General features: G+C 41.1%; 1 protein-coding gene across 2 annotated transcripts in view; it reads right to left on the reverse strand.

The window, feature by feature from the left end:
• Positions 1-1,596: 1,596 nt before the first annotated feature.
• The window catches only part of Ercc6 (ERCC excision repair 6, chromatin remodeling factor), a 72,199-nt gene continuing 62,068 nt past the window's right edge, over positions 1,597-11,727 (reverse strand). For both annotated transcript variants that reach the window (XM_028787554.1, XM_028787555.1), the window contains exons 19-21: positions 7,223-7,427; positions 6,403-6,475; positions 1,597-5,428 (exon numbers count right to left, since the gene is read on the reverse strand). In XM_028787554.1, the coding sequence (XP_028643387.1) occupies positions 5,012-5,428; positions 6,403-6,475; positions 7,223-7,427 (695 nt within the window). In that variant the 3' untranslated portion in view covers positions 1,597-5,011. The remainder of the gene's footprint in view (positions 5,429-6,402; positions 6,476-7,222; positions 7,428-11,727) is intronic.

Raw genomic sequence — 11,727 nt, forward strand, 5'->3', positions numbered from 1 at the left:
ACTTCCTAAAGTACTGGGACTACAGGTGTATAGTACCATTACCCAGCTCTTATAGGAATTTTAAATAGTCTTTAATTTCTGAATTTTCTCCCTACAACCTGAAGCTAGAGATGATGAGAAATGTGTACAGCCCACCCCTCCCAGAGAGAACGTAGTCCAATAGGAGACGACAGGGAAGACTGCTTGTTTCATCCACCTGGACTGAGTTATCAACGGAAAAATAAACAAACTGTATAGTTTCACCAACTTAGCTGATTTAAACATCACTAGTTTTGGGAGCCTAGGTCTCTCACTGGTTTGCAACACATTTCAAGTCTCCAACTAGCTTTGCAGGAGGCACTGCCTCTGCTGGCTTCATCATGATGTTTGCCTAAGTCACCTTTCCGAGTCTTGAAGGCTGCTTTTGCTGTTGAAAGCACTGCCTTACTCCCTGGGCTTGGAGGTGACTGACAGATGGCTGGACCAGAATGAGAACCCCAGTATTTGTCTTCATACCATGTCTGTCCTCTTTTCAGTTCTGGGTGTTAATCACCGAGAACTGTTTTGTCAGCTACATCAGAAGGCTATAACAGAGCTTTCTTGACCTAAACTTGTCTTTCTCTTCCCACTTGAAGGCTAAAGACACCCAGCAGCTCCCATGACCACAAACACCAGACTAGGAAAGCAGAGCAGCAGCATTGGAGTTCCTGGAGTGTCTCAACCTGTTTGTTCCGCATTGCTGTCCTTCATAGCTATCTCCATCTCTGCTGTGCGTCTGTAACCCTTCCAACCCTGCAGCTGAGGAAAACGCCCACTTAATCCTCTGGTCACCGGAGAGTCTTTCTTCTCCCTAGTAGTGGACTCTTGGATATTCATTTTCATATGGGAGACTCTCTGTGTGCAGACAGGGTCACATGACTCTGATAACACCTGGTGCTGTCATAACACTGAGGACGAGGAGCGACAAAGGGGCTGTGCTTCATATCAGACCCACCATTCTCACCAAGACTTGATAGAATTGGTTGCACAGTACACACTTTCCTGTCAGAGTTGATTTTTGGCTAGTGAATCTGTACAACATCCCCACCTCACCTCCAAGCTGGTAGAAGCTTAAGAGAAGTTCTGATGTTGTAAGATTTGACTGTGTACTTCACCAAACTAGGTGAGGGTATTAAAGAGGAAAACCGTCGATATAAGCAGGAGAAACATTTAATGAAATCCAGTACTGGATTTAAAACTGGAAAGAATATTCTCTTAACCTGACTTAACCATCTATTAGAAAACAGCAGCAACTGTAGGTTTTTAAGCTTCTCTTCAATGGCAGGAGAGAGAGATGGCTAAGTGCTATGCCACCTGTAAGCATTTCTACTCCATATCATAGCACGCACATACTGCAACACGTGAAACACAATCATCACTATTACAACTGATCTAAGTGTTACAGAACAATACACAGATCAGAACGAGTGCACGTTCAGCCAAGTTGCTAGATGATACATATAACATTAGCTAGCAAAGCCAACTTAAAACCAGGAGACGAGCCTTTACAAATAAGCCATAAGATCATGTGGGTTTGTAATGCTGCATTTGCCAGATGTTCCCAATGTAACACCTGGGTTTTCAGAAAATGTCCTTTACTATGGGTACAAAATCAGGGTTGGTGCCAAGTATAAGCTGTACATCAGACACTGTTCTCACCAAGACTTGATAGGATTGGTTGCATGATACACATTTTCTATCTATGCATATGTAAGTTGTCTATTACAAAATGTGAGATATAGCACAATTATTTCTTTTATAAACCAGTAATAAAAATATGTAGCTACAGTTTATTCAGAGATGCATAAGACCCAGCATCATAAATAATCCTCAACAAATCTGCTCATTCATTGTAATCACAAAATCCCAATGTGACAAGATGATCTAATATATACAGAACAAAGATGTAAGAGTTGTTCTACAATTTCTGACAACCAATTAGAAACCGATGTGATTAAAAATGGCTTACTGGTAAAGATGAATGGATAAAGTTAACAAAATAGAGTTCAGATACATTCCCATGATTATATGGACTCAGGACATTATGGTGTGGTGGCTTTATAAATGTATAAATCAGGAGGGAGGGAATGATCTATGGTTTTCAAGTGTTAGGAAAATAATTATTTCTGTATGATCACATTTAATCATTTACCTTACTGCTGACAAAATGCCCAGACAAAAGAACCTCAGGGAAGAAGGGTTCATTTTGGCTCACATTACAGGTGGCACAGTCTGTCACTAGCTGTCAGGAGGTCCACTGGTATACTGCATGGGCAGCCAGGACAGAGTGGAGCTGGACTATGAACCTCAAGGCCCACGTTCAGAGACTCACTTCTTCCAGCAAGCCATTATGTCTGGCTTTCCCACAACATTCCAAAAGAGCGTCATGAGCTAGGAACCACATGTTCAAAGACGTGAGTCTACGGGTGGGACGCTTCCCATCCAAACCACATTGTAACTAACAAGGCTATTCATGAAACGGCATCATGACCCTAGGTTATTAAAAAATTAAATGTCAAAGCTTTAAATGCAAAGGCTTCTGGGTGATAAGCAACACAAACTTGACACAGGAATGCATCGAGCATCTGGATTTTATGTGAAAGATCCTTAAAAATCCTAAACAAAAATTCTGTAAAATATCTAGAGCAAAGCTAATATAAAATGTGAAGACCCTTATAAGGAATGTTATCCAAGCATATAAAGGACTTAAATAAAATTAGGCCTATCATAATACTAATGGGCAAATTATATTAATTATGAAGAAGTCTATTATCTTCCAATTAATGGACAAACTAATGCAATCCTGGCCAAAAGAACAACACTTCAGTGGAACTTAATAAGCTAATTCTATCATTTGCTTGGACCAGAAAATGCACAAAAATAAGACATAGAAGAGATAAAAGGGAAAACAGACTTTCCCACAGGAGGCAAACGTCAGCATGCAGAGCATGAAGGAAGGACACGGGTCTGACGTCAGCTCTGCATCACAGTGCGATGAGTCAAAGTTAGCATTTGGAGTGGGTAGGGGGAGACGGACTAGTCCATAATGGCTTTTCATTTTTGCCTATTTCATAACTGTCTTTCATTTATACTTAAGAAACTGGCTGAATATGGTATTCTGTCTGGTGTTAAAGTAATCAGGGAAATTCAAGTTAAATTAAGGTTATTTTATTAAACAAGACTGATTTTAAAACAATGTACCAAGATGGAAACTAGCTGCTGTCGGTAAGCATAGGAAAAGTGAGCCTGTGATGGGTTTGTAGGTCAGCAGTCTGGCGAAAGCGGAGCTGCATCACAGGAGTAAAGAGGCTCACATAACGTAAAAGTTAGACACACAGGAAACTTACGGCATTGGTATGTTACATATATTAAACCAATCAGATGTTAAAACAGTGTTAAATTACGAGTTCATTTATTTCACCCCAAGGTGTCAGGTCAAAGACAGCCAGCCGTTCTTGACTGGTAGACCAACCATCCTCTCTTGAAATACCAGGAGACCCCTAAGACTCTCACAGACATCCTGACCAGCAAAACAGGGAACTTTCAGGGGCGAGCACACTGTGACTCTTTGTGTAAGCTTCAAGCTGGAAGTTTTCCATCTCACTGCCTAGAACTGTAACGTGGCCACACTATCTGCAGGGAGGCTGAGGAACAATTATTAGCTAAGCAGTCACAAGTCCAGGGGATACACAGACAAGAAGGAGCAGCCCACATCAGCAGCCATGCAAATGCCAGGGTAACTGCACAGGGCTCTGGAACACAGCAAGATCAGCACAGAGTGGAAAGGCAGGAGTGCTTAAAGGATTTTTAGCAGTGACAATAAAGTAAAAGCTGGTATTTAAAAAATCTTTTATTTGTAATTATTTAACATATTTAATACATTAAATCTATTTATACTACACAAAGTATTTAATGTTCAAAAACTCAGATTGCAGCTCAATGTATAAAGGTGCTGTACATAGCTAAAAAGTATTTTAACCTAGAGCACTGGTCCCTAAGTTTCTCCCAGCTTGACTGGATAACCATTTTTACAGATTGAACCTTCCCAGGCTGGGCACAGCTGGAACATGGACTCCTTCCTTACTGCACGGCAGGTCACTTGCGACAGTTAAGAAGCGACTCTACCTTCTCTGCTCAGTGTAACTTAGACCTCAGGCATTACTGGCACAGCACAAACGTTTCACACTCGTGAGTCAGGCCGGTAGTCAGCCTGAGGACAAGGGCAACACCATTCCCCTGTAAGCCAATGACTAGAAGAAAATAAATAAACAAACGGGTGTTGTGACTTCCTTCTGAGTCAAGTACTAAAGTTTAGAACTTACTGACCTATTTAAACAAACCCCTCCCACCATCTTTAGATAATGATGACAGAGAAGAAAATACAGACTTCCTTCTTTGATACATACGTATGAACTGGGATGGAACTTGGTGGTAAAGCACACACTTAGCATGTGCAAGGCACCAGTCTGTCTTGAGCATTTAAAACACACAAACAAGCAACAAAACCCAAACCTGCTCATTTAAGAGTCCTGTAAAGAATTATTTATAGGTAATGATTTGACAGATAGCAAGCATCTTTCTGTATGTGGCCAGTGAGTCAGAAATAATTATTCATCCTGTACCAAGGTTCTAAGGTTATGAGATACTGTGAAGTGGCTTATGGGATAGGGTGGATAAAGAGAAGACACGTTCCCAGCACCAGCAAGAAGAACCGAGCTCTACTCTTAAGTAGAATGTGCTCCCTGACAGCATCTTTTGGGTTAAGTAATGTATTTGCCCCATTAAACAACTGTTAGGTCCCTGATTTTATAACTTGACTCATGGTACCACCAAAACAAAACAAAAACCCTCCAATTATTTTCTTCAAGTTTTAGTCTTGAGGTAGATGACACAGTAAACACCACACACGCATATACAAACACACACACACACACACACACACACACAATCACTAATCAAGGATCAGTGAGCCAAGATTCCCATTCAAAAGAGTTCAGCAGTATTCTGGTTTCAGTTTCCAAATCCCTTCACCGCCAGGAGTTCTGTGGAAATTGCACAGATTTCTCAGTAGTTCTCGGAAGACACAGGACTGTGCCACGGACAGCTTGGATTCAAACTCCTGTAGGATTTCCTGAGTGCTGGCCTGGCCATCCACCTGGGCCTGGAAAGCAATGAAGTTCCTCATGTCCACCAGAAGGTCATCATGTTCTGTGCTGCAGGGAGGCGCGGCAGTGGCCTCAGCAAGGTGCTCGCCGTCACTCTCCAAGCGCTCCGGCAAAATCATGTGGTTTCTTGCTCGCATTCTGGCCAAGAGTGAGGAGGAACTGGGCGCTCCGGACAAAGATGTTCCATCTTCTTTGCCACTGAAGTGCTCAGGAGTGTGAGTTTTCCCCTCTTTTTTCATGTTATTCTAGAGAAAGAAGACCATGTGTTAGCAGATTAGACTTACAGATTATTCCACTATTTCCCCAAAGGCTATAAGGACCCACAGAATAACTGAAATGCCACATGTATGGTGAGATGCAGGAGAAAGACGTGGATGCCATCCAATGCCAAGGTAGAGGAGATGTGGACATGAATCTACCCATTTATAATGGGCATTTCATAAAGAAATAAGCAGGAAGAAGAGAATGAAGCCATCTCCTGGATCCCAGAGAGTGAGAGCAGGGGAGCTGAGGGAGACCTTGCCTGCAGGCACAGTGCCTGGGCGGATCTTCTAGAGGCCTAGGGCAGCTTTCTGTGGCCATGGCTTGTCCTGTTCTTTCTCCTGCATGCACCCTGGCCCAGACCATTGGACAAAGAGCAGTGTCACTTTCTTCACTTTTCAGCCTTCTTCCTTTCCCACCCTGCATCATATGTGCTTCCTTCAAACAACAGACCTAACTTGGAAACTGCCTTAGACTCCTGCTACTAAAAGCCCAGAACATGGGAGACTGGGAAGTGTCTGTTCTCAAAGGAGTTCACATGGAGCTAAAACTCGAGTCTTAACCTGAGTCTTCATGTGTGAGCATTGCCACATCCTTAATCAGACAGACAGAGTGGTCTTCTCCCAGTTTTACCCTTGCTGCGTGTGGCAAAGGATAGGTGTTTTGCCCCACACTCAAGGGGGATCTCTAACCACTTAGTTTAGACAGTGGTGTCTCTAGAGCTGACACACCTGCAGAGAGATGGCTGTGCATATTAATTTTCTAAGGACTGAACAGAGAATTTGCTGAGATTTTGTGCTCTACGAAGTATTCAAATGAAAGTACAACACAATTCTGAGTCCACAAGTATCAAATGTCACCACGTAGTTACAACCATCTTCATCTTCACACCTAAATGACATTCTCCTGGCCATCCACACAAATCTCAACATGAGAAGCAGCCAGGCTACCCTGTTACCTGAGTCTTTTCTGTTAGCGATGAAGGACGCTGCACAGGGAGGTTGGAATTCCTTTTCTGACCGAACCTATGCCTAAATAAGAAAGAGAACCAGGTAGATAGGACATCAGATGCTGCATCAGAGGCCAAGGTACTCTCAACAACTAGCCTCTTCCTGGGAAAACTGCTGCCGTCAGATCCCCACACTCCTGCTCTACTGCCTTGACTGCTACACTCCACTCTTGTGGGATGTGTGAATGGGATCCATTCAACATGCTCATTCAACACTGGACAAGAGAAAGCATCCTGGATAATAATTACATAATTATATGCTAATATTATAATTAGCATAATAATTACTGATAGCTATAGACTGGCTAATTGTCTTATTAACATTTAATCGCTATTTATATTTATCACCATTATTTTTTTAAATACTTGGTGCTTTGCCTGCATGTATGTCTGTATAAGGGTATTGGAATCTGAAGCTACAGACAGTTGTGAGTTGCCTTGTGGGTGCTAGAAACTGAACCCGAATTCTCTGGAAGAGTAGTCAGTGCTCTTAACCACTGAACCATCTCTTTACCCCACTACTTCTATTTTAAACATCTCTCAAGCAAAACTGATCACTTCTTCCCAGGGAAAAGCTATCTCTAGAAAGTAGGAGATGAAAGGGAAGAAAGACAACAGGACTTCCCCAAGTCACTCAGACCTGCCCCATACAATGTCTCCCTGAGGGAACTTCTTGTCTCAAAGAGAACAAGCCTTGGCCCACCCTGACAGTGCAGCTAGCCTTAACCACTGGAACTCCTTGCAACCATGCTGGGGATTGGTCTCTTACTTTACTCCTGTTGGTGCACCAGAAATACCCCTGTGGCCAGTCCAGGTGGGAACACCAGATGCTGCCCCCAGGCATTGCTGACGAGAGAGCCTCAGAGCTTTCAAGGCATCCTGAGCCACTCGGTTGGCTTCTGCCTCCACCAGCACATAATCCGGACTGGACCCATCTATGATGGCATCATGCTTTACAACACTGTGCACACCCACTAATGAGAGTAAGGAAAGAATGACAGGAATGATTTGGCTTATGTACTGCAATACTACACACTGTAATACTACCCACAGCGATACTACCCACTGAACTACTACACACCATAATACTATACACAGTAATATCACACACGGAAATGCTACATACTGTAATACCATATATTATAATACTATACACTGTAATACTATGCACAGTAATACTCCACATTATGATACTAAGCACAGTAATACTACACTCTGAAATACTACATACTGTAATACTACACACAGTAATACTACACATTATAATACTACACACAGTACTACAATGCACTGAAATACTACAACTGTAATACTATGCACTGAAATACTGCACACTGTAATACTGCATGCTGTTATACTATGCACAGTAATACCATACATTATAATACTACACCCTATAATACTATGCATAGTAATACTACACACTGAAATAAATACTATGCACTATAATACTATGTACTGAAATACTACACAAAGTAACACCATACATTATAATACTACACACTATAATACTATGCACAGTAATGTTACATGCTGAAATACTACATATTATAATACTATACACAGTAATACTATGCACTGAAGTAAATACTATATACTGTAATGCTAGTTTCACAGGAAAAAAAAAAACCACAACACTTTTAGCTGCTATTTTTTGGGTGGTAGCAATGACTCAAGAATTTCACAAACGCTTTCTGTTCAGACCTGCCACTACCCTACAAGGCATAGTTATGAATTACCCTTGTTTTAAAATACTTAAAATAGAATGCTTTAATCATAATTTTAACATTTAATCTCTTCCTAGCTATACTGTGAGAAAATTAAAATATTAATAACCTTTCAAAGTAAAAATATAAAGCAGAAATAAGAATTTCAAGCAAATTAACCTTCACGGGAATGTTAATAGAATATACTTAACAGAATAATCAGTGGAAAGTTCATTTCCCTGAGTATTTGCATCAGTAAAAATGAACAGCAATGCAAGATGTGACATGCCTATAATCCCAGCTCCTGAAAGGCTACCGAAGAAGGATCAGAAATTCAAGGCCAACACAGGATACACAATGACACGCCCCAAAATAAACAAACAAATAATAAAATTAAAGTGAGGATAAAAATAAAATAAATTTCTAACTAGACATAAATATAAGCAAATAATTATGCTCCCAAAACCACACCAAAATATAAATCCTAGATTACTAGATAGCAAAATGAACAACTCACTTAAGGTTAAGGAAAAAAAAAATTAATGGACTAAAGCCAAAAGAGAAGCTTCTCTTTGGAAAAAGGCAAATCATTATAGGAATATTTGTATACCTTTGTGCCAATTGGAATAGAAACCAATAGCAAAAAAAGATTACAGATGATGCAGGTAAGAGTCATGGGAATTCAGGGTTGGTTAATGTTAACTAATCCATTATCTAATAAGCTTTGTGATGCTTTTTTCAATTCCAACCATTAATGTCTCTATGGTGAAAATGCCTCTGACAAACTTCATTACCCATACCTGAAAACCCATTCCCCAAACCGGGAATTTCCTTAATAAAGCACGTGCTTTATCCCAGCTCCAGACTCTTAATGAGTAAACACTCCAGGTTATTTCTACTGTAGTGATGGATAACATTCTGCTAGCATTACTGGCTAATACATTAATAATTACAGAGAATCAAGGTGTGACAGAGGCAACACAGTTTTCCCAGAGTTAGTGCCTTCTTTTCTTTAGTACCCTTCCTTTTCCTCCCTCCCTCCTCTCCTTCCCTTGTTTTCTCTGGGCTAGAGATGGGACTCAGGGCTTCATGCACGCTAGACAAGTGTTCTGACATTGATCAGTACAGCTCCAGTCCCACTCTCTTTTGAAGTTTTAATGGATACAAAGCTAGAGGACTCTAGAGAATCAATGACAAAACAAAGCAGTAAACCACCCAGAAGAGAATCGAATATAAACTAACCTATAACCTTCCTGTTAAACAGCAGTTAAAAGATACAATGATGGGGAAACTCCACACACAGTAACAATGAACAAAAACCAATCCACATAACAACAAAAAGGTAAGAATAGATGTATACATTTTATCCAATTTCACTAATAAAATAATGCAAATTAACATGAGAGTCAGGACAGACAGAAAGGGAACTTAGGGAAGCAAAGTTACAGCCAATCAACACTCGCTGTAAAGACTGCTGACACGATGAGTATTCCTTTGGTGCACATCTATTGTATGACTAATAACAGGGGCCCCAGCTTGAGGCCTGATGTGTATGACTTCTTGGGTGAGGCCTCACTCCTCTCCCTGGACATCTCCAAGAATCTCAAGCAAAACTGTTAGCTCTGTTTACAGCTAAGACATCCTAACCTTCCTTGTCCAGAGATCTAGACTTTCACTCCAGCATCTGTAATCCTGACAGCTGCCCTGAGAACCACCTGGTGGTCTTACTCAGGTTTTTTAACAGCTCTCTCAAGATAGTAAATTTGAATGCTATCTGAATCCTATGTAAAACTAGCATTTAAGAGGAGAGAGACGGCTGTGACCACTCGAAGCCCACACCCATGCTCTCTGGTACCTTACTTTCTTCTTCTGAGTAGCTCCCTTCCTTCTGTAATCCTCCTGCTTAACCCGCTGCTTAGCCCTAGATTAAAAGATCTTTATTGAATTCCAACTCTTGTTTATATAGGCTAGTGCTCAAACTCTTCTACACTGAGGCCACTAATCTCAGCATAACCTGCATCAAGGTCCCTAAAAAAACTAAGGGAACTCCTCGGGCTGCTATGGCTACCATACTGTAGCTGTACTTCCTGCCTGTCCCTCAGACATGGACATCTGTCTGCCTTCCTGCCAGCCTATCTGTCTATCTGTCCCTCAGACACAGACATCTATTTCTTTTCTTTTTTTTCTCTTCTTTTCTTTTCCTTCCTATCTATCTATCTATCTATCTATCTATCTATCTATCTATCTATCAATCACCTACCTACCTATTTATCTGAGACAGGGTACCTCTGCAGCTCTGGCTGGCCTGGAACTCAGAGTCCACTAGCCTTTGCCTCCCAAGTGCTGGGATTAATGATGTGCACCACAGCACCTGGCTTCTCACATTTATGTAGGCAAAAAAAAATAAAGCTGTAATACAACAGTCTTGGGATGGCCATCAAGAGATGCTGAGGACAAATGCTAATACGAATCTCTTTTTTCAGGTGGGGGTAGGACTATTTCAAAACTAAAAACATCCCTTATGTGACTATCTTCTCCTGGTGACCTCCCTTCTAGGAATTTTAAGACACTGTTATGTCTAATAGCAGGACAATACATGACACAAGGTTATTCATCATAACACTATAACTGAAAAGAGCTTAGCAGTCTATGTGCTCAATGTGAAGAAATGAGGGTGAATCCATGTAAAGGCCACAGAAAGGGAGAAGGGTCTCTATGAATGAATATGAGAGGACTATATGGAAGGATATACAAGGCTTTTCAAAGGAGCAGAACACACAGTGTAAAAAAATATAGTTATACATGTGCCTACTCTGACAAAAAGAAACACAGGAAGGCAATGACATCACGACTTGGAAAGGCCTCTTCGTGGTACATGGGCACATGGGACTCCAGCCTCCTACATCTTACCCTGCTGAAGAGAAGATCATGTGGACGCTGCCCTTCGTTCTACAGAGGTGACTTATAATCATCTCTATTCTCAAGGCTCAAAACCTTGTTTCTTCTAGACCCTTCCCCAGTTACAGCTCTTCACACTTCAGTTTTTCTCTCTACCATCTGCTTTGGCCTGTTTGTTAGTATTCTGTCTAAACTCCACCTCCACAGGGATGTCTAACACCGTGTGTTATTATGCTGTGGTATGTTATTCTCTCATTTTCTGGCTCGGGTTTTATTTTGTTTCTTGAGTGTGGGAATGTATAGCTTTCATCATGTTTGAGATATTGTTTACCAGCATCTCTTCAGAGTGACATACTGCCCTCCTCTCCCTTCTTGGTCAGGACCTCAATTACCATTACAGGAGGCTGCTGACATCCCACAGTCCTTCTGCTTCTGTGACTTTACTCTTTGCAGAGCTTCTCCGCTCTCAGGTTCACTATCTTTTCTCCTGTTATGTCTAGCATGCTCCATCTCCTACCAGGCATTTTTCACACCAGCTATTACATCCTCGTATAAGTTTATTTTCAATGTATGTGTACATCTTTTATGCCTCATTTTGAATATATAGAACAGTTATAATTATTTAATGTCTGCTAATTCCACCACCTGTGTCAGTTCCAATTTATTCCCT

The sequence above is a fragment of the Grammomys surdaster genome, unplaced genomic scaffold (assembly GCF_004785775.1).
Source record: "Grammomys surdaster isolate TR1022 unplaced genomic scaffold, NIH_TR_1.0 125669, whole genome shotgun sequence".
Classification (NCBI taxonomy): domain Eukaryota; kingdom Metazoa; phylum Chordata; class Mammalia; order Rodentia; family Muridae; genus Grammomys; species Grammomys surdaster.